This window comes from Daphnia magna, unplaced genomic scaffold, assembly GCF_020631705.1.
Source record: "Daphnia magna isolate NIES unplaced genomic scaffold, ASM2063170v1.1 Dm_contigs206, whole genome shotgun sequence".
In the NCBI taxonomy this organism is placed as follows: Eukaryota; Metazoa; Arthropoda; class Branchiopoda; order Diplostraca; family Daphniidae; genus Daphnia; species Daphnia magna.
In genome coordinates, this window is record NW_025533176.1 from 1 (window position 1) to 22,797 (window position 22,797).

The 22,797-nt window shown below is 38.5% G+C and overlaps 3 protein-coding genes and 1 long non-coding RNA gene across 4 annotated transcripts; all 4 read left to right on the forward strand.

Annotated features, from left to right (window-relative positions):
• Positions 1-2,884: 2,884 nt before the first annotated feature.
• LOC123467627 lies at positions 2,885-3,338 on the forward strand. The gene is made up of 3 exons (XR_006641819.1): positions 2,885-3,084; positions 3,139-3,222; positions 3,290-3,338. It is a non-coding gene; the product is annotated as an uncharacterized LOC123467627 (long non-coding RNA).
• A 276-nt stretch (positions 3,339-3,614) lies between these two features.
• On the forward strand, positions 3,615-5,156 carry LOC123467616. Its single transcript, XM_045167482.1, has 4 exons — positions 3,615-3,688; positions 4,161-4,377; positions 4,459-4,732; positions 4,921-5,156. Exons 1-4 carry the CDS (start codon positions 3,615-3,617, stop codon positions 5,154-5,156), a joined length of 801 nt encoding a protein of 266 aa, XP_045023417.1.
• An 88-nt stretch (positions 5,157-5,244) lies between these two features.
• LOC123467617 lies at positions 5,245-6,333 on the forward strand. Its single transcript, XM_045167483.1, has 3 exons — positions 5,245-5,665; positions 5,898-6,089; positions 6,153-6,333. Exons 1-3 carry the CDS (start codon positions 5,490-5,492, stop codon positions 6,331-6,333), a joined length of 549 nt encoding a protein of 182 aa, XP_045023418.1. The 5' UTR covers positions 5,245-5,489.
• Positions 6,334-12,807: 6,474 nt separating this feature from the next.
• Positions 12,808-13,331, forward strand: LOC123467618 (nuclear apoptosis-inducing factor 1-like). The gene is made up of 3 exons (XM_045167484.1): positions 12,808-12,897; positions 12,966-13,167; positions 13,225-13,331. Exons 1-3 carry the CDS (start codon positions 12,808-12,810, stop codon positions 13,329-13,331), a joined length of 399 nt encoding a protein of 132 aa, XP_045023419.1.
• The last annotated feature ends 9,466 nt before the right edge of the window (positions 13,332-22,797 follow it).

Here is a 22,797-nt window from a genome sequence, read left to right on the forward strand (position 1 = left end):
CTTTAATTTATTCATATCTTTGTGGTATGAGTGAGTTTCTCATTACATAAACGAGGGCAAATGGTAACCAGGAACTGCCAATTAAAAAAGTAACTACATGTTAAATGTGATAACAACAAACTGAGGTTAGATTAAAACTGAATATGTTACCTCAATCCATTCACGAACAGTTTTGTTTGCTAAGATGTTAAGAGAAAGATTCCTTTCCTCACAACTCGAGTGAGCCCTACGTCTAACTGGTTTTTTTTTGAATTATGCATCGTAGTTTGAACAGTGAAAGGCTTAATTGAACCTTGATTTCGAACTGTTCCTGGTGCTGTAAACTTTGCCATTCTTCGCAGTGAACTCTTGAACAATCGAGTTGAAGAAGTTGGTGTAAGCTTGTTTTGATCCAGAGAAAACGTTTATCTTGACAAAACAGGCATTGGGCGTATACCTTCTTGGTGTCTTCTCTCCAGTTAGTAAAAAAATTTCTTACGCCAAGAGGGCCAGCTTTGGATTGTGAAGTTTGAGATTAGGTTACCAGGTGGTGGTTTTGAACTTCCACTTGAGTTGGAACCAATTGTTGTATTTGATTCATCTTGCTCTCCTTCATTCTCGTCTTGTTCTTCACTTATGTTACTATCCTGTTCTTCTGGGATATTTTCAACTTCTTGTCCAACATCATTGTTCGAGCTCACATGATGGATGTTTGGGATTGTTCTTTCGAGGCCTTCCCTCTGGCCTTTCTTGGTTGGTATAGGCTTATTCATTTTGGACGCCCCATTTGCTGTATCATGAGAGTCTTGAAGGGATATTCTAGTTCTATATCAATTTAAAATAACATATATAGTCAACAGGACTCAACACCCATGTCACAATTTTGACATGGAAAACTTAAAAGATTATAATAAATCCAAATCAAACTTTGCACTTATACATTTCTACAAGATCCCCTATGTAACAATAAAAGTAAAAATATATTACCACTTTACCAGTGATAAATCACAAAATTAGTACTTCAGACTTCAGAGTCTTCAGTCAGTAGGATAAATTGTACAGTAAAAATTTTGAAACTGTTGAGGGTAGGTCGTGCAAATTTTAGAAACGGAGTCTTATCTTGCGTCTTATCGTCTAATAATGCTTGACATAATGACGAGGCGCTGTTTTGTTGTCGGCTGCTAGTGAAATTCTTAAATACTAAACAGTAGGAAAAGGATGTAAAAGGTCGAAAATTGGCATCATTTTTTTTTTAAATCGTCGAGTATTTTGAGTATTTTATTTGAGTATTTATTAATAAAAACGCATAAAATACCAAAAATACCAAATAAATAAAATAAACAAAAATAAACGCTGAAAATAAAATAAAAAATACCTTTTTATTGTATTTTATTTGTATTTTATTTTATTTTATTTGACAAATACAGAACACTGAATATAAAATTTACATTCAATAACTTCTTTTAAAAATACTAAATTATAAATAAATTTATTTAAATAAATAACAAGCAAATAAAGTCAATTAAGAATAATTCATGAAAACTATAAATTACATAATTAATATATAAAGTCAAAACACTTGGAAAAACTATCTACTACTGTTTTTTCCTACAGATTCAAAAAATTCAAAATACAATTACATACAAATTTTTAAAATGTCCAAAACAGAAGAAAAAAAAATTATCTTAGTGAAAAAAAAACATCTTTAGTGGGCCAAATCTTAAAACTTCAAGCTGAATCCAAAACTATAAAAGAAGAAAACGAAATAAATAAGGTAAAGAACTCTTAGAATAGGGGAGACTGGAGTATGCCGGGACACCGGGTCAAGAGGGACAGGAGGAAAAATAGTAGATTCTAATAAAATTAAATTTTTTTGTATATTATTTAGATACATACAATCTACTTTGGCATGAAATTTGGTTGAGTTTTGTCAATAACTGTATCAGTTATTAACAAAACTAAAAAAACAGGTTTTTTTAGTTAATTTTGTCTCCACCATTTAATGTTTCTAGAAAAAAATAATCGCAAATGGCATGTAAATTTAATATGGAAATGAAGCTTAATCATTTCTTTATTGTTAAAAACAAAAATTATAATTTTCGATCAATTACTGTAGATATTATTAACGTTTTAAAAAATAGTCTTTATCGGGAAATCGGGACAGCTGTTTTTGACTAAAATGGGACATTAGTGGGCGGGTTTGGCCTTCAAGCCCATCAATCATCACCGAGCTCATTACGCCATTACTGTTCCTTTAATGATCACAAGCAATCGATTATTCAGCATATTAATCGATTACAATAAGCCCAACCCCAACCTATCTTGTAATAAGGGTTTTTTATCATATAAGAAAAAAATTTTATTAACACAATAATCAAATTGAAACATTTATTAACTTATACAGTCTATGCAGTGGGACGCTATTTCAATTTTTCAAAATTTTTTAAATGAATTTTAAGGCGAAAATGGAGGACGTCCTCACCACCCACCCTAGTGTCCTTACTAACCCCTCAAAATAGGCTTCTCCCACAAATCTAATAAAATTTAAAGGTCTTATATGGGAAAATGGTTTATTATTAAATTATATAAAAAATATTGGGGGTACATTACCGTATGGAATAATTAAAAACAAAATAATAAATTAATTTAATGATTAGTTTGGGAGATATAGGGGGAAAACAAAAAACCGTCCCGGCTTACTACAGTCTACCCTACTGTGTAGCAAAAATGAAAAATTTTCCTTCAAAAAAAAAACAAAAAAAACATCATTCCTGAATCTAATAATGACGAGGAAGATTCAACTTCATATAACAATGTATCTGAAGATGAATCTGATGTAACCTCTAAAACTACGAACTTACAGTAATATGTTAATATATTCAATAACATATTCAAACTAATAACTTAACTAAATTTCTTTTTTGAAATATCCCACAACACAGCCATTTACAATTCCATTGCGTGTTAAACAACAACTTGAACAAAAAGTCAATGAAATAGTAGCAGAAGACTGGACAATTGATACCATTAAAAATTCCCACTACACCAAGTACAAATTCACAAGTGAATTAATGTCTTCAATATTCACTAATGAATATTTAAAAAGTGAGTACAATAACTTTTAACTAAATATATTTCAAATAAAAAATTATTTCTTAGCGCACAAACGATCTGGCAAAGGCGGAAAACCAGGAGCAATCCAGCGGGAAATCATGAACCCGACATACGTAGAAGAAATAACAAGTAATAGCATAAAACTAATAAATATAAAAATAAGTAAAATTTTCAACTAATAATTAATTAATATAAGAATACCTGATTCACGCCTGGCGCAATTTAAAAGGATCCACCCCTAAGATCAGAGTTGAAACGAGCGCTCTCTGAGCTAGAGCGGAATGCGAGCACGCTCGCGTTTTTCGGTGAGCGGCGAGCTAGAGCCGCTCTATTTTAAAAATCGCGAGCTAGAGCGGGAGTGGACGAGTCAAAAGCGGAAGCTCGTGATCGTGGCGCCATCTATCAACCAATATTTTCGACAAAGTGCAATTTGTCAATTTCAAAGCAGACAACAAGAGGCTGACTTCTAAATCTAAAGCAATGTAAATGGCAAGTGCAAATATAACTATTTAAGTAAAGGCATGGCTGACCAAATCACACTATCAGCCTCTGATGGCTCGGAATCTGAATCAGAATCAAATCCTGAAAATTCCTCGTAAGTAGAAAAAAACTATTTTCATAGTGAATCAATGTTGTGTTTTTCAATGTTGTGTGGCTGACTGGCTGTATGTATCCTTTATGGCCTGTATCCCTGATTCCCTTTCCCTGTATGGTCGTATCTAATTCATTTGTCTATTTTTAAATTCTCCTTAGTGTAAATTCCTCTTCTCATGTTGAAGTTGAAAATTGAAACCCCGGGGGAAAAAAACCAACAAGCTGGAATGAATCCAGAATTAAGTTGCCATCGAACTACTTCCAATTCATGTACGACAAAAAAAGATGGCAAAGGCTTTTAGTTAAATGCCTCATATGCCACAAGACAAAAACAAAGTTTAATAAAAAAGGCGAGATTGAACTTCTGACCATTACCAACAATTCTGGCTACAATGCCAAAAGGCACATAAGAGTAAGTTGTTTGTTATCGTAGTCATCCATTCTGGAAAAATTCTAATTTTTGTTCGTTCTAGACAATACCCTACACACCTAACAGAATTTAACTCTGCTTGGCAAAGAAGAAACCAAGAACCAAGCGAAGAAAGACAGTCATCTAATCCTGTTCAAGCTGGACTCTCTACCACGAGAAAAGTAAAAAAGGCTAATCAGCCTTCTATAAAGAATCATTTGGATAGTTCTTGGAAGTATAAGCAGATTAGAACACAGGAAGATTTGGACAAAGCTATTCTGGTTAGTTTTTCTTCACATTAGTCATAGTCTTATCTCATCTGATCTCATCCCATTCATGATTTGAACTTTTACTTTTTTCAGAACCACCTGATTGCTGACCTCCTTCCTTTCAGTGAAGTCGAAAAGGAAGCATTCAAGAACCTCATTGGTGGATTGTCTGGGCCACTTGTTATAAGGAGTCGCCCCTTCATGGTGGAACTATTAAAGAAGACTTACAGCACGAGCAAAGCAGATTTGATTTTGGAACTTGACAAAGCTGATTATGTCAGCACCACAGCAGACTGCTGGACTTCACGGCGACGTAGCTTTTTAGGAATGGCAGTTCATTGGATGGGGCAAGATCTTGATCGTCGCAGTGAGTATTTGGGTGTTAGACGAATTTACGGTTTCCCACACATACAATGTTGTTGGCAAGGCCATATCAGATATGCACACAGAATTCAAGATTTGCTCCAAAGTAAACTGCACCATTACTGACAATGGATCGAACTTTTAAAAGCCTTTGACATGTTCAAACGACCTTCTCACCTGAAAAAAACCCAGCCGCTGACGAAGATATGTCCCATGACGAAGACGAGAAAGACGATTTTGTATTTATTGATATAGGCGACATTATGAATTGTGGACCAGAGGAGGTAGATCTTGGTGACGCTGACAATGACTTATGCCTTAAAGATCATATTCATCTACCTACCCACATGAGATGCAGCTGTCATTCCCTGAATTTGGTGGCCACAACTGATGTGAAGAATATTGACAGTGTACGGTTTCAAAATTGAAGAGCAGTGTGGATGCAAAGCTTACGGCAATCTGGAATAAACAGAGCCGTTCCTCCTTAGCATCCGATTTCATCAAAGCTACAATGAGCGAACTTTTCGTGATCCACAACGCCACAAGGTAAGAGATAGGAATTTGCATTGTATTGAAATTATTGATAAATTGCTGACATACTGATTATCTATTCCAGGTGGAACAGCTATTTTGATGCTTTGGTTAATGTGGAAAGCTTTTTGACGAAAAATAGAGATAACCTTGCTATTGCCTTTGATCACTTCAAACTGAAGAAACTTACTGTTTTGGAAGAGGAATTTTTGAGGGAATATATTAAGATAATGAAGCCACTAACTGAAGCCCTTGACGTCTTTCAAAATAAGGAAAAAATGTCAGCTGGGTGTGTCCTCCCCGTTCTCACGATTTTGAAGGAAAAAATTGCCGAATTCAAAGAAGATAGAAACATCATCTACTGCACACCGCTTGTGAACTGTCTTTTAGATGGAATAGAGAAAAGGTTTCAATCGTTCTTTCTAAACAGCGATCTCCGTCTCGCATCTATAAGTGATCCCCGCTTTAAATTATCATGGTTAACAAAGGAACAGAAACCTGAATACGTTAAACTTCTCGAAAAAGAAGTAAAGAGATGCGTCAGCAATTTGTAAGTTAAAATTCGATTGTTTATTGGTTGACTTGTGCTTAAATAATAATACTGTTTTTCCTGTGGATTGAATAGGGCAAAATGAAAGCATCGAGGGTGAAGACACCGCCACAGCTAGTTTAAGTGAAACTGCTTCACAACCAAGGAAAAATTCCCGGTTCTTGAACGGGTTGAAATGGAAGGCTTCTGCGGAACTGGGCGAAGTGGATCGCTACGTCAATGACGGCTACGGTATTCTTGAGGATCTCAATCGCTACCAAACAATCAAGCAAATATTCATGTAGAAATTAATAATTCAAATATTAACGTAAAAAACTAATTCCAATAATTTTTTTTGTTATAGACAGTACAAAAGCGCATTGCCATCTTCTGCTGCCTGTGAGCGCCTGTTTATTGTTGCTAGCTTGATTTTTGTACCGAAGCGTACAAATTTATCTGATGCAAATTTTGATAGACTGGTTTTCTTAAAACAAAATGGCACATGTTCAAGAAACTGGAAGACTAGTCCTTCTAAAACTAAGTAAAATTATTACTAAGTTAAAGTAAATAAGAATTCAATTCTGAAAAAAGCCTTAAACTGAAACTCAAAATGTAAAATACTACATGTATTCAATTACAATACACATGTTAAAATGGAATATGTATATGAGAAAACGGAAATTTTCAGTCAACATTCAGCAACAAAATTTTGAAGAGCGGAAAAGAGCTTTTGCGAGCGGATCACGCTCTTTTTTCAAATGGTGAGCGGAGAGCGCGATTTGCTCGTTTTACGGGTGTGAGCGGATAGCTCTGAGCGCGCTCCGAAATCGGTGAGCTTCTTTCAAGTCTGCCTAAGATGGTCAGACAATTGTGCATGAAAAACATGGGTGTATTTTTAAATAATAAAGGGAGTATTGTTGAAGAAGAAACTAAAAATTAGAAACGGTAATAATTATTTATAACAACAAATATATTAAACTTCATACTATTTTTCGATTTCTGGTTTAGAAAATGACATTAGCATTAGGAAAAGAAGATACAAATTCAACTAAACCGGATCTCAAATTAGCTTTCCAAAACCTATCAATATTAACTGATGTAAATATATCTATTACTATAATAAAACTTTCTATTACTAGTTACAAGAAAAACAACAAACTTTAGGAACTAATATCAAAAACAATAATCAACTCAACTGAAATATCAATTCAAACGGAAGAAAAAACAACAAATCACCCAATTTGCTCCACCCCATTAAAAAATACGGTAATAAATTTTACTTTTCAATCGACACTCTAACACATTAAAAAAACTATTTCCTAGGCATCTAACTTTACATTCAGTGTAGAGTCCCCAAACCTAAACTTCTCCACATACATAGTTGACGAAACACCAATTCCTAATCAATTTTTTTCCGAATGATAAATATTATTATTAATTTTTTGTAACATAAGTAAAATAAAGTAAAGTATGTTTTCCTTACAAGCACTCTTTAACCGTTTTGTTTCAGTTACGTCTGTAGTAGATTCCTCACAATACAATTTAGCTGCATATTGCATAAATAACTTAGAGCCATCTTTTCCTTTCCATTTGGTACGCAGCATAAAGGTTGCTAAATAACCAGCAAAAATTTTTTTGCTTCTGTTTGTATTTGGAGGATTTTTTTGGCTAAATTCCACAAACCTGAAAAAAACAATAACTTATTACTAATTAGACTAAATATAAATTGATTTACCCTCTATTTGGTTGGTATGTGCTCTATTTTCGGGATCTTTAAAATGCAAGCTATGATTAACTTTCAGATGAATGTAGTTATTGTGTTCCCTAATTTAAAAACAAACAATTATTAACAATAAAACATACATCAAATAAATATAAGTAAAAACTAACTCTATTTTTTTCATATGCTTTCCAGCAATCAGATATAATGATAGAACCAGGTGGAATCCATTCTTTGATTACATCCAATAACGTATTTGCCGATCTATCACTCACTGCTACAAGAAAACATTTTCCAGATATTCTTTCAACTCCACCAAAAACCCATACTCCCTCTACCCTTTTGCCTCGATTATATTTTCCTATAAAAACGTTTAATTACAATAACTAAAATCATTACAGCATCTAACAGATTACTTTTGCCAAGTTTCGATTCGTCTATTTCTACCGTAATACCAAAGCCACCAATCTTTTCAGAATTGTTAATTACTACATCTTCCGAAACTTCACGGCAAAAATTGTACCAATCAATGGGAGTTCCATGAGCTAAGAAAAAAATATTAACGAATAGTATCGTATAGTATAGTATAGTATAGTATAGTATAGTATAGTATAGTACAGTGTATCGTATTTGGGTATTAAAATAAAAGTATTTTAAAATAAAATACTTAAAATACGTATTTTATTCGGTATTTGTATTTGGGCTGATTTTTATTTAAAATATTTGTATTTGTAATTTTGTATTGGTCGTTTACGCTGAAAGTGAATAAAATACAAATACAAATACAAAATACTTTTTTAAGATTTGAAGTTTGTAAATTGGCAACAGTGTATGAATCGAAAGTAACTTCATTTTGACAGCGTTATTGCACCTGCAAAACGTTTTGCAATAGCTTTTTCTAGTTTCAAAACTTTCAATTGCATTTTTCGTCCTCTGTTTGTCTCGTGTGTGTTTTCATTAAACCACAAGTTTCTTTAATGTATATCTCTAGTTCTCTACAAATCGGATTGTTTCTTATTTCTGTGCGTTCTGAAGAACTTGTATAATACCCACGGTAAGTGTTTAAGTTATTGAACATTCTTAAAATACGTAATGGCATAAACTAATAACTTGGCATATCCTCTGATTCAGTGACAAGAATGTCGGCAAGACAGAACCTTGGACAGACAGTTAAAAATAAAGGAATAAGAGGCAAATAAGAATGGAGCAGTTGGACATCCTAAGTTGCGCATTCTCCGCAAATGCGAAAATCAAATTTGTGTCCAATTTGTGGTACGTTGTCCACAGCGTCTTATGGGAAAACCAACCATTTCACTTTAAAAATATTGTTTTCTTCTCTATAACTATGTTTTACCTCACTGTTGTACCTAACAGTGGATTCGCTATTCATTTGGTGATAACCTAATTTTTCCCTCCATCTCCTTTTAAGTCTAATTTATTTGTAGTTAATATTTGTTTAAGAGTCCTTTTTTGTGATCGACCCTGCTGGCAGAAGAACCCGAATTCTTTAGCTAGCTGGTGTATAGTTGTTCACTCTATAAACGTCAAACTTGTAAGTTTAACAAGATGTAGTGTTGCGTACGAAACTGTGAAAAGAATCACAAGGATGGAGTTAAATTTAAAAGTTTTCCTAAACAGAAAATTCACTGTTCAAACGAAGAACAACAACTCCAGAATTTGCGAATGAAAGCGTTGGTGGTTTTTAGGAAATCTTAAAAATTGGTTTGGTTTGTTGAAAACGACCGAATCAAACGTCTGGCGCCTGACGTTAGATTCAGTGTATTTTTGTATAATTTACTATGTAAAAATTTCCCCCATAAATACTTTGTGTTTTTGGCCAAATCAGGCTGAATCGTCAGACGTGCCATCTCGTGGTTCTTCCAACCTCCCAACCCAAACCAGATAGTCAATCCTTCGGATAAAGTCTATTTTACCCGACCAAATATACTTTATTGTTACTATACTTTTACTTAATTCAGAGAAGCAAGTATACTGAACTGATCTGTATCTACTTGTAAACTGAATAAATGTTCTGCTTAAATTACAATGTTGCCAACTGTTGATATGCAATGTTGCCGTCATTAATTGGTAATATAGATTAAATACGTATATGGATATTGCAAAATATTTAAAAGGATTCATTACTTTGCTAGCTCAGTGGTATAACACTGGATAGTTAAGAAAACGGATCTAGGTTCAAATCTAGTTGTTGGATGTATATTTAATATTAAATGTTTAGTATTTAGTATATTTAAATGGTTATTTAGTTGATAAAGTGATTTTAGTATTTACGTTATTAGTATTACGACATTTTTAAAAGTATTGTTAAGTTAAGTATTGTAGGTCTATGATAATTAAGTTAGAAAAGTTTTTACTATACTTAATTAATATAAAAATTTTTTAACTGAAATAAAATAATATATAATTTCTTTTTATGAATATTAGATTTATTTATTACAATAGCAAATTATTAGGCATTCTTTTGTTTTGAAACGTTTTCATTAAAAGAATACTTAATAAGTCACTATTATAATTAATATATTTAATATATATTATTAATTCCAATTGTTATTTTTTAATAAATTGTGATTTATATTATATTATTATAATTTAATAATGATATAATTAAAGTATTCTTTGGTTTTTGTCGGTTAAGCAAATCCGCCTACAACAAATGTTTAGTTGCCATAGACACGAAACTTCCATTCCTTTAGTCTGTCTCGTGTAGACCAGTAGAGTAGAAAAATGATAAAACTTTGTAAAATTCTTGGCTATGCCTAACGGCAAGTATTCCCAGCACACACTGATGTAAGGATGCGAGCTAACTAATGGTTTTCTCGTTTCCATGGCAATTTCTTACATGGTTTTTCCGTATTTAAATACTATTTTCAAAATTTTAAATGTTATATGTCTCATCACAATTTTATCTAATTATATTCAATAGTTAAATTCACTCTGAATACTATTAACGCAAACAAGCCTTGAACGCGGAACTCCCGCGTCGTTTCCGGAAACGTATCGAACATGCCACTAACAGTTTGATGACTAATAGCTAGCAAACTGATAAAATAATTTTGTGTTTCCATATGCTACCCGATTACCCGACCCGATAATGACAATAAAGAGTAATGGAAAGACTATTTTGTATTGCAAAAATAGTTCTACTTAGCCGGGGGGGTAGGGAGTCTACCGATGATACAGTCTACACTTTTCCAGACATTTAATACCTAGGGCAAAAAAAAAGTGTCTGGACTGACATTACCCAACCCCCTTATGATGATTTTGCGCCAAAACCGCCCTACCTCTCCTTAAAAAGGTAAACTATTCATATTTTCTACCCACAGATGGCTTTTTCAAAATAAATCGGTGTTCACCTTTTTGTGCAGGATACTGTACATGCAGGGAAGGGAAAAAGGATATGTAAGAAGCGTCTTTTGGATATCAATCACGTATGCCCCACATCCGTTTCAGTATACTCCGTATACATCTAGGGTACGTCTATGTGTTAGTACGGAAGGAGAAAACTGGACTGGAGAGATTGTAAATCGTCGCAAAAAGCCTAACCCAAACAGCACACTAATGGCTTTTAAAGGATATTTATTCATCCCAACAACACTACTAGGATTTCTTCATTCTGTCCTGAAATCCTACAATAACGACTAAAAGATGATTTTAGCAGGTGTTGATGACCGGCAAAAACTGCTCAAATACACAGATTTTTACGGTCACCAAAGCTCTCATTTTAGTGTTCACCGGGACGACTTTTTGCTCTACCAAAATGAACGCAAAAAACAATATTCTGTCATCAGATTCGAACACGGGAATCCCACTTGACAGTTGATTAGTCTACCATATACGCAACATTCAATACTTTTATAAATATGTTTAGACTGACAAATTATACAGTAAAATCATTTTAGCTTTCATCATTAAGAAATACATTTTTGAATAAAATTTAGCATTTAATAATTGACACTTTGCGCTCTTTGACCAAAATACCAGAAGAGAAAAGAAATTCTTCAGGGTTTCGATCATTGGACTCCTGCATCATAGACAGAGCTTCTTCTTCTTAACCAATCACTACGTATTGAAAAAAGCAATTCTAGATTGTTGTTTTGTGTACGTATTTCTTAGAAAGTTGAACCCAAACGCTACACTGTTAATTGTGGCAACGTGGCTTTTAAAGAAATGGATCAAAATAAGATGTCATCTGTGGGACGTGATTTATTTAAAAAAACGATCGTGGCTTAAGCGCGTCCTTATACCGTCCTTTTGCAGTCCAGTACTATACGTCTTAGTAAGACAGATTTAGGATGAGTTACTGCATTAAATGGTTATGTGGGAAGTTCCGATCTCTTAGTCTGTCCCCGGAGATATGCACATCCCCTTCGGCAGAACAGCTTTCAGAATGTTCGCCTGGAAACTCTCAGGGTACGTCTCAGAAGGCAAGGAATTCTGGAACACGTTAACCCACTCTTTTTCGCCGGATCCAAACCAAACAACACATGGATCATATCAGTAATCTTGAAATCACTTGAATGATTGGTGTGGCACATTCAGTCTCAATCCCGTTCTCAACAGCATAGGTAATGTGTTACTGTTTCTATCCAAGGCCTTGGAAGAAGGGGAAGTCTTCAGCACCATAAATGTCTATAGGTTAATGTTGTTCGTAACTTTAGACCCAATCGATGGTAACTCATTTGGTAAATATCCTTTAGTAATCAGTCTAATGAAGGGCGTTTATAACTTAAACCCACCCAGGCCCATGTATCAAAGAACTTGGAACGTGGACGTCGTTGTAGACTACCTTAAATCAAAATTGGATTTGACAATCAGCCTTGGCCATTTTTCACGTAAGTTGGCTGCGCTGCTAGCCCTCGCAACATTATTAAGGGTATCGGAACTAGCTTCAATAGTTAGGGAATCATTAACATTTTCTGCTTCCGCAGTGTCCCTTTACCTGCCTAAACCAAGGAAAGCACGTAAATTTTGTCCAAAAGGTCCTGAACCCTCAAATTAACCCAGTGATTTGTCTGTCGAGATATTTGGAAATCCCATGCCCTCTTCACAACGCTACTAATTCACTTCTTCTTTTTACCGGATCGGTGTAACCGGGCAGAGCAATAGTAGGATAAAGCGTTTGGCGTGCCTAGCGTCAACCAATAGCAATTTCCGTTGCGGTGAATTTAGCAGACGAATAAGGTGCCTGTCCAAAAACAAACTCGTGTGTTTCACTAAAAGAAGACAAACATTCGTTTCTTTTTCTGTGTATTTGTAAAATACTATTTTAGTTAATAGTATGGCTCGAAAAACTGTAAACAAGGGGCCAAGGGAACTGTGGTCTGAGATCGAAACCGAAACGTTTGTTGACCAATTCATCTTAAACAAGGTAAAGTGAAAATACTATTGGTTGTTTGAATGCATTTTCTCATTTTTACCACTCACATTTTCAAATAGGATGTCATTGAAGGTGCTTTTGATAGTGGTGTCCCTAGAGAAGCTAAAACTGCGGCGTGGGAAAGTATAGCACACGTTCTTAGAACATCCTTTGCTGAATCTAAACCAAGAAGTGTTGAAGAACTGAAAAAGAAATGGAATAATTTGAAAACGGCAGCAAAGAAAGATATTGGGTTATATGTCAACTCACTTAAGGGGACAGGTAAATATTTTAAACCTATTTTATTTTCAGTTTGTGCATTTTGTTTAAATGTTGTAGGTGGTGTCCCAGCATTTCAGCTGAAGCCACTGTACGAGAAACTTAACATACATGTTTTTGAGAAAGACAACCCATGTCTGCCAGGAGAAATAATTCCCGTAAGTTGAAGAAATGGTTTGTGTGTTTATACTAAATGCATTCATTAATTATTTCCAATTTTATAGGGAAGCTGTGATTCTGAGACTCTTGACGAGGAAGCTTTAAAATCACTGTACGACCAAGTTCAACGCGGTGATGCAAGGCTACAAGATATTGATTTTGAAGTAACAGACGAAATGTAAGCACAATTTACTAACTTAATAGTGTGACGTTGACTAACTGTGATTTATTGAATTATAAGTCGGGAAGCACACAATTCGTCTCCTGTACCAACGACACCGTTTCCTTTGGCCATATGCGATGGAAGGTCGTCAGGATTGCCAATTGCAGCCGTGCCAGTGATTCCATCAAAGTAGGTCATTACGTCATACTCAGCAACTCCGTCAGGCTCAGCTACTCCATCATCATCAGCAACTCATTCACGACTATCTTCTTCAGCCCCTTTTGACGGGAGTGTTAAAAATAGCAGAAAACGTTCATCAACCACACAATTCAGCATGAGGCAGCAGGTAAAAAACGCGAAATTGAATGTTTGCTCATCATCTGAAACATCAGCAAACTATCGTGTGAAAGAACAGTGGCTCAAAATGCTAGTATTTATTATGCAAGCTAGACGTGAACTAGGCGAGCCATATGACAAATCTGAACTTCCTAGCGATCTTCATGATCTTTTTTCAACTCAAAAGACGAACTGTGATGTACACAAATGAAATCATTGTATAAAACAAAATACACTGTTTCAAAATGAATGTTGTGTGATGCGTGCTCTTTTAGCAAATCCTTGGCGACGAATAAAAGCTTCGTTTAGATTACCGCCTCCGTTTTGTGGGACAGCCGGAGGGATTATTTCGTCGTGATCATCTTCCATCTCAATATCTTCGTCATCCAATGGCTGATTCCGATCAATAGCAATGATATGGAAAACACTACACGCTATTATTACGCTGTAATAGGGAAAAATCATAGCTTATACAAAGGTCAAACGATAAAATATTATTATAACAAACGAACCAAGAAGCTCGACTTGGAGTGAGTCTGAGTTCAACATGTAGGCAATAAAATCTTTTTCCCAAATTCCAAACGTACGTTCTATCGTGCTTCGGGTTGCCTTGTGTGCTCGATTGAAACGCAACTAAAACAGACAAGTTTTTTTATTTTGCTTACCATCATTGATATTGACCACTATTGAAAAAAACACTGAACATTCCACATTCTTGCCGCTGTTGATTACCCAGGATATTTCAATCCCCCTCTATCTTTTACAGGAATATAGAAAATAGAAATATTATGTGGAATTAGATAGATATTTGTTTGTTTCGAAACTCACCTAAGTGCTTAATCAACCTTTAGCAGCGTGCATTAGAAGAAAAAGTAACTAATTTGTTATAACAATCAATGCAGAAAACATTACGCTGCGCATACTTAAAATGAAATATCCTGTAACATACACACATGTCGCTGCTTCCGGAGACAATGGTAAATGATCTAACAAAAACATGAACTGAAATATTAAATATTTTTGAATATTTGTCTGTGTGTTATACCTGTATGTGAATTTATCTTATCCGAAATAGGTGCCGTTAAGCTTGTAGAAGTGAGCAAAAATTTTATTAACCTTTGTTTCGTGCAAGTTTTGTTTCTGGCATTGAAAATCAATGGATCGTTTTTTCTCAAAACAGCTTCCGCACTTAAAGGAGTATTACAATCCATGGAAGTTAAAGCTAGTTGGGCTCTGTTCATTTGGTCTATAGCACTGAGACATTGAGCAACGGAAGGATGATCATTACTTCCACAGTAATTGCGAACAGAGCCATGAAATCACTCTTTGTTGTCAGTAGAAAATCTACGATTGAGGACAAACTGGACACCAGTGTTCAGGAGGTACTTAATACACTTCGAAGTGGAGCGTGATGTAAAGATAATTGCATCTAGCGTTTCTTTAGTGAAGCATTCCATCGGATTTTTCTTTGTTGTGAACCAATGTGTAAGCATGTATCAACATCTAATTCATACAGTCTTGTGTCATCTTCATCTGAGAATGGTTTTTTAATGTCAGAGACCAAGTAGTGAGATGATCCATTGGCAAGGAGTGGAAGATAACAATTCAGTTCTTTAAAAAGGCATGCGCTGTGGTAGCTCAGCAACATTCTGTAAGGAGGAGCAAGATTAACCAATAAAAACAGAAAATTTTGATTAGATTTTCTATACAAGTGCTAAATTCGGTGATGTGAAAATGCTAGGAATAGCTTGCTTTGATAGCATATTTTTTTCAGTTCTACTTATTTTGAAAACTTTTTCATCAAAATGTACACTGCATCATATGCGTGAATCTTTAATAAATTTGGTTAAATCAATATTCTTGTCGACATTTTTTAGCCACGTTTTCAACACATTTTCATCGCGTGGGAAAAAATGCCAAGAAACTTTAGATTTGTTTGTTCCATAGGATTTACGAGGACAAGACAAGACACAGCATTTTACTTTCATTCTTTTTAAAAGTTATTTTCACGTGAAAAGAGAACGTGCACGAATCGGGGTCAACAAGTGTCAAGAATGGCTACCGATGGCAACAATGGCCAACGAGAAATGGAGAAAAATGAAAACTGTGGAAAGGAACTGTGGAAAGTTGGAATAGGGTATTTAGAGCGCAAGTGATAGAAGGAAGTTAAAGAAAGGGGCAGCCATTCAGAGAATAGCACGTGATCTTACCATGACGTCACTAGGTGGGGCTTATTGGTACAGGAGAGATAGCCAGCTGAGTGGCCGTGATTGTAGTAGGCTATGGTCCAACTGGTCTATGGCCAGCGCATGGTCCTGCAACTCTCCAAGTGTGTCATTTACCAACGTGGCTTGTTGGCTCATAGTGTGCACGATTCCTGATGTCTCCTTCGCCAACGCCTCCAGATGATCGTTCAACCCCTCTAGCGATTTATCCGTGGCTGCCCCAAGTAACCAATTAAGAGCACTTCCTCTCACGTCCAAGAGCCCCCTCTTGGGTCTGATTGTTTTCCGGATGAGCGGCCCTTGCAGTCTCTCGTAACGTTCCCGCGTGATTCCTAACTGCTGCAATCCTCTTGCGACTCTCTCCAGGATTTGTTTCCGTTGTCCTTCTCCCGTCTTCCCTTCCTCCGGCAGCGGACTCCTCCGTATTCCATCCGTCTTTACCTTGAACCAACGTTGCACTCTATGGAGTGCATTCTGGATAGAGCTAAATGAAACACGGCAACCAACAACCAGTCTAGCGGCTTCCAAAACCTCTGGTGGCTGCAAGATATTAATAAACGACACATGGTAACCATAATCCTAAATCGGGACAAAATCCAGCTCAGGAACCTCAGCGACTGGCGGAACGTTAACAGGTTCCAGAACCGGACTACCCGTAGGCGTAGCTGGGTCTCTAACGACCGGCATAACGGGGGATTCGGTAGCACCCACGACATCACACCGCTCATCGAAAACAAGACGGTGAGCCGCTCTCCTGGCTCGACCAGCCTCTTGCCTGCGGAGGTACGCCGCACGTTCCGGGGAATCCGAAGAGTACCACGGAACGGTTCGGCGCCATACCCGCCCACTGTCGTCACAAAGACGAGTAACGTCCCGCAAACTGCGGTACACGTCGCGCTGTGACCACGGCAGGTTATAGCGCTGAACGAACTCACGGATATAATACTGAATGCCAGCCACACTCCGGCGTTCGGCGCAAAAGATGCGCACCTTATAACGCAAGGAAAGGTACCGCACCTCATGCACCGTTGGATTACGATGCGAATGCAACTCACCTGGACCTACCCGACACTCGGGTCGCCTAACGTGCCGGCACATTTCGTCCCGAAGGACTAATGTGCTACGACACGTCAATCCGACCGTGGAATCTCCATGATTACAATTTAGGTCGCACTCAGCGACCCAAACTAAGGTCCCATTGGGATCCCGGGCCTCCCGATACATGAGGCCTTCAACGATCATACGATTGAAATCCTCGTCGGAACTCATTGATCAATAATAAAAAACAATAATTACGGAAATAAAGTAAGAAAAGTACACAGATAGTGCGAGGAAGGTAAGTCGAGACTAAACCTACAAAAAAATGAAGAAAAATGGATAAAAAACGGCCTAGAAACCGTTTTAACTGCGGAGTAACAATGAGATACGTGCGGTGTGATTGAAGGATGAAGGATGACAGACCGAACATCAGACTCCACATTTCTTAATTAAACACAAAACCAAACCATCATAAGTGGTGGACTAAGTCTTTTGCATACGGCAAACACGACAAAGCATTCAAAACGGTTCGCCAAGCCCTAGCGAGAAAAACCGCAAAACGAGAGGCTTGAACAACTTTTTTCAACGTCTTGTTTTCCCACGTAAACATCTTCGTAGGGCGTCGAGACCCATTTCATCGGAAGCAGAAAAAATCCTCTACTAAATGCACTCCTTTAAAACAACGCCACCAACCTTTGTGAGAAAATGCCTCTCTAGAAAGCCATTACACACTAGGGAAGAGATAGGCAACACCAGCCCCCTACAAGTGCCACCTGGAAACTAGGCAAAACCTGACGTATTTTCACGCCGTAATTCCAAAATAACTAGCAACAGCCCAACAATTGAATAATTTGACCCTTAAAAATTTCCTTCAACACGCCCTCTGGTACTAAAAATGTAGAATAATCTAAACATGGCCGCATGACCAAAAGAGACCAACCATTCGAACTAGGATGAAAAACCCTTTCCAAAAAGAGGGCCCAGAACGAGCGCCACCTGGCAACCACCAAATAAAAAATTGTAAACATAGCCACATGGCGATAAGAGGCCATTATCGTGAATCGGGATAAAAAACAGTTCCCAAAAAAAGGGCTCGCACCAAGCACCAGCTGACGCTGGCCCAATATAAATTTAAAAAACTTGGCCGCATGACCACAAGAGACCACTCATTCGAACCGGGATGAAAAACTCTTTCCAAAAATGGAACTCACACCGAGCGCAACCTGGCGGTGAAGAATTCAATAATTATTAATATGATCACCTGAACACAAAACGCCATTGATTGGAACCGGGATGAGAAGCACCCTTAAAAAATAGGGCTCAGACCCAGTGCCACCTGGCATTCGCTTGATAAAGAATTATAAACATGGCCGCATGACCATAAGAGGACATTCATTTGAACCAGGATGAAAAACTCCTTCCAAAACTGGGGCTCACACCAAGCGCTACCTGACGGTTACTTGATAAAAAATTATAAATAGGACACCATGACACTAAGAGACAATTCATTCGAACCGGGATACAAAACTCTCCCTCAAATGGAGCTCGGTTCGAGCGCCAACTGGCGGCGATGAAATAAAAATTGTAAACATGGCCACCAGACCCTAAGAGCCTATTCGTTCGAACCGGGTCGAAAAACTCGTTCCAGAAATAAGGCTCAGACCGAGCACTACCTGGTGGTGACGTATTTATTAAAATTATAAATATTGCCACTTGACCATAAAAGACTATCGATTCAAACAGGGATTGACAAATCTTACCGAAATGGGGCACTGACCACGCGCCACATGGCGATAACTCCAAAATAAAAATCTTAAAACAGGGCCGCATGAACACAAGAGGCCATTCATTCGAACCGGGATTAAAAACTCTCCTTATAATGGGGCTCAAACCGAGCGCCACCTGGCGGTAACTTCAAAATCAAATTCCAAACATCGCCGCATGACCATAAGAGGCCATTCCTTTGAACAGAGAGGAGAAACTTTCACCTAAAAAGAGGCTTAAACTAAGCGCCACATGCAGGTGACATGATAAAAATTTTGTAAGCAAGGACACTTAACCATAAGAGACCCTTCATCCGACCCGGGATGAAAAACTTTTTCCAAAAATAGAGCTCTGACCGAGCACCCCCTGGCGACAACTTCAAAATAAAATCTTAAACATGGCCGCGTGACCATAAGAGGCCATTCATCTGAACCGGAATGACAAACTCTCCCCTTAAATGAGGCTCAGACCAAGCGCCACCTAGCGGTGACCTAATAAAAAAATTATAAACAGGACAGCATGACCCTAAGAGGCCATTCATCCGAACCGGGATAAAAAACCCTTCCCAAAAATAGGTCCCATACCGAGCGCCACCTGGCGGTGACCCATAAAAACTATAAGCATATGCACACGACCCTAAGAGGCCATTCCTTCGAACCAGGATAAAGGAATGGCCAAATCTTTCCAAAATGGCCGTGACTTGACAATGAAGTTTTAACGTAGCCACGTAAACATAAGAGGCCATCCTCCCAAACCGGGATGCGAAACTCAAATCAACAGCTACAGCGGCGGCAGGATAGGGAGCCAGACCTCTGGCGATACCGAAGGATGACAAACGCGGTGCACATAGGGAACCCGACTGACCAGCGCCACCTTGATGTGGGTAGATCTTGGCCTAGTCAGACAGACCTCAGGTGGAAGCGTACGCCTGTGTGGGACCCGAAAATAGCACGCCGAACCAACCGGATGGCAACTACCATGGCCATGCTCCCTTATCCCGAACAAGCAACCATAGATACCGCAGCATAGCAGCACCTAAGGCCGTCCCGGTTGGTGGACTGGTTCCGACGGCATGATCGAAAGAACCCGACTAGCCCGCGTCACTCCATGAAGGATGATCTCGGTGGAGCCAGACAAACCTCCAGGCGGTGGAAGTAGGCTTGTGCGGGACCTGACAATCACACATACGAAAAGACCATAAAAAAGATAAAACCATGACCCAAGTAAATTTTAAACAAGTATATTCCATGCAGTTTACATATAGAAGTAAAAACTCATGAATACAAGTATATTTGATGCTGTTTACATATAAAAGTAAAAACTCAAGCAGCGCGCCCCTATGCCCACTTTCACTCGGGATATATGAGTCTAAGAATAATAAGCAAGACGAGCAACATAGAATGTATAATGTAACACCCGTCGAACGAAAGAATTACACACCCAGAAAACACCCGCTCTTTTTTTCTTTGCCATCCTTGTGCCAGCCCGGACCTGAACCCATATAAAAGCAATTATTTGTCTAATTTCAATCTTGACATCCCTAGTCGGAAGGCCAACCCCTTCCCATGGGATCTTGTGCTGAAAGACAACAAACCATAAAACCTCCAGGCGGTGGAAGTAGGCTTGTGTGGGACCTGCCAATCACACATACGAAAAAAACAGTCTGAACAAGTGGCGCGTCCCTATGCCCACTTTCGCTCGGGGTATATGAGTCTAAGAATAATAAGCAAGACGAGCAACATGGAATGTGTAATGTAACACCCGTCGAACGAAAGAATTAAACACTCATAAAACACCCGCTCTGTTTTTCTTCGCCATCCTTATGCCAGCCTGGACCTGAACCCATATAAAAGCAATTATTTCTCTAATTTCAATCTTGACATCCCTAGTCGGAAGGCCAACCCCTTCCCAGGGGATCTTGTGCTGAAAGACAACAAACCATAAAACCTAATTATCAGGTCCGCCACCGGTGATGGAACTTTAAAAAAACCATCACAGCCCCGGAGGCGTGACCAAGGTGGGGCTGCCCATCGTGCACTAAAGGCATTACACATAAGACCCCACACATTGTGCTTACTACCGCGGAATAATTATCGAAACAATTGAATAGGGCTTCCGGAAACTGGCCACAGGAAGACCCACTGGAGAACGAATGGTTCTTGCCCTCTGACCCAGTGGCACGAGACCACCGGGAGACGTTAAACCTATCCAACAAACAAACCAAAAACAGCGAAAGGGCACTCAACTTCCATAACAGTCCCTGAGACACCGACAGTCCCGACCTAGACCAGCCAACAACCTGGAACGATTTAGCCGAAATATTTTTGGATCGTGAGTTAAACCGACCGCCAACAAGAAATGGAGGAGGCATCCCTATTTCGGACCTCGAAGCATTTAATGGGCCAACGAACTTCCCATCTCACAAACCGAACTCGGCCTTATACGTGAAACTCATGGGTAACACACGTTGGGTACTAAACCACTTGATCATAGGACAACGGTTCCTGAAGCTCCAAAGAGTCTGCAACCGCCGTGGCGCCGTACTCAGGGACGGGGAGGAGGTGTTTTACTTCGCCAACTGCAAACCAGTTTTCCCCAAATCCCACAAACTTCGAATGGATAACTCTGCACGATCTCACTAATATCGGAACAGCTAGAGTCCTGACACTGAAATAGCATAATCGTAATCCATGTATGGCAAGAAATTCCTGAAATCAACGACAAATTACCCACGTAGCGCCAGTAATATTATTCACATTGAATACAAGCACTAAAAGTCCTTGTATGGGAAGGAAGGAGAAAAAAAAGGAAAAGAAGCAGACCAACCACCAGAAAAGATTCAGATTTTTTTTTGCGTTAATGTTTGTTTTTCCGACTGCATATTATTTTTTTTGGTTTATTTAGGGTGTTGGAAGCTTCCCCTTTTTTGTACCTAGAAAAGAAATAATGGTTTGAAATGAATTAATGAGAATTAAGATTACCCATTGGGTAGATAACGGCGTAAAGAGCGAACCACGCGCCAACCCCTGAAGCAACACGTCAAAATCGATACTTTCAGTATAATCACCGTTTTGTACGGCCGCATCAACGCTCATTATCTCGGTCTGAACAGCCGCATTGACCACCTCGATTATCCACTCCGAGTCGCTGAAGTAGATGTATTTCGTGAATTTAAAGACCACTTCCTTGGACACGAAGGCTTCTTGATAGCACCCCAAACAGGGTACTATTCCCATTAGTCCGAGTAGTAGCAACGCCAGATTCCAATTGATCATATTCCCGTATCGTTTTGGCGCTCTCCGTGCCCTCTGACCTCGGACTTCGTGCTCTCACTTCTCTTCCTCTATGCGTTCGGCTCCTTCTGCAGGATTCTCTTCCGGTTCCGCCACCAAGGTTATGGCCTCTTTCTCAGGGGCTTCCTCTTGTCGGGGGGCATCACCCACTCCTTCGGATCACCGGGTCGAATCTGCTGATTGGTCTCCTTCCTGGGCCACTAGCGCGTCCTTCGCGCTCCTACTGTCTGCTTCATGCTCTTCCTCTCCTTCGCCCCTTGTCCCTCCGGCAAGTTTCTTCATTTTCCCGACGTACACGAGTTCGGTTTTCCTTGCACGGTGCCCTTTTACTTCGTAGTTCAGTGCCGACGTCCGTCTTTGTACCACATACGGCCCATGCCATCGATGCAGTAGCTTTTCCGACCTCCCGATCTTCCGTATTGGTTTATACACCAAGACCTCCTCTCCCGGCTGAAAATCTTGCCCGTCTCTCCGCTTCATGTTGTATTGGCGTTTCTGTCGTGCCTGTACGACGTCTAGCCGTGGTCTCACTTCTCGCCGAGCGAGCTCTCACATCCTCGCCACCGCTTCTGGTTCGTCCACTAGGTCTGTGTCGCTGCTTACTCCTGTTGCCATGTCCAAGGGTAGGCGCGCCTCCCGACCATAAAGCAAAGAA

What these genes read in the sequence shown, in the direction of transcription:
- LOC123467616 (XM_045167482.1), top strand. Translation starts at nt 3,615, where the DNA reads ATGGCTGACCAAATCACACTATCAGCCTCTGATGGCTCGGAATCTGAA. An exon ending in TCAAATCCTGAAAATTCCTC is followed by an intron (nt 3,689 to 4,160) that starts GTAAGTAGAAAA and finishes TGTTCGTTCTAG; the next exon opens with ACAATACCCTACACACCTAA. An exon ending in GCAAGATCTTGATCGTCGCA is followed by an intron (nt 4,733 to 4,920) that starts GTGAGTATTTGG and finishes AAAAAAACCCAG; the next exon opens with CCGCTGACGAAGATATGTCC.
- LOC123467617 (XM_045167483.1), top strand. Translation starts at nt 5,490, where the DNA reads ATGAAGCCACTAACTGAAGCCCTTGACGTCTTTCAAAATAAGGAAAAA. An exon ending in TTAGATGGAATAGAGAAAAG is followed by an intron (nt 5,666 to 5,897) that starts GTTTCAATCGTT and finishes GCAAAATGAAAG; the next exon opens with CATCGAGGGTGAAGACACCG. An exon ending in ACAATCAAGCAAATATTCAT is followed by an intron (nt 6,090 to 6,152) that starts GTAGAAATTAAT and finishes TTTTTGTTATAG; the next exon opens with ACAGTACAAAAGCGCATTGC.
- LOC123467618 (XM_045167484.1), top strand. Translation starts at nt 12,808, where the DNA reads ATGGCTCGAAAAACTGTAAACAAGGGGCCAAGGGAACTGTGGTCTGAG. An exon ending in ACCAATTCATCTTAAACAAG is followed by an intron (nt 12,898 to 12,965) that starts GTAAAGTGAAAA and finishes ATTTTCAAATAG; the next exon opens with GATGTCATTGAAGGTGCTTT. An exon ending in CAACTCACTTAAGGGGACAG is followed by an intron (nt 13,168 to 13,224) that starts GTAAATATTTTA and finishes TAAATGTTGTAG; the next exon opens with GTGGTGTCCCAGCATTTCAG.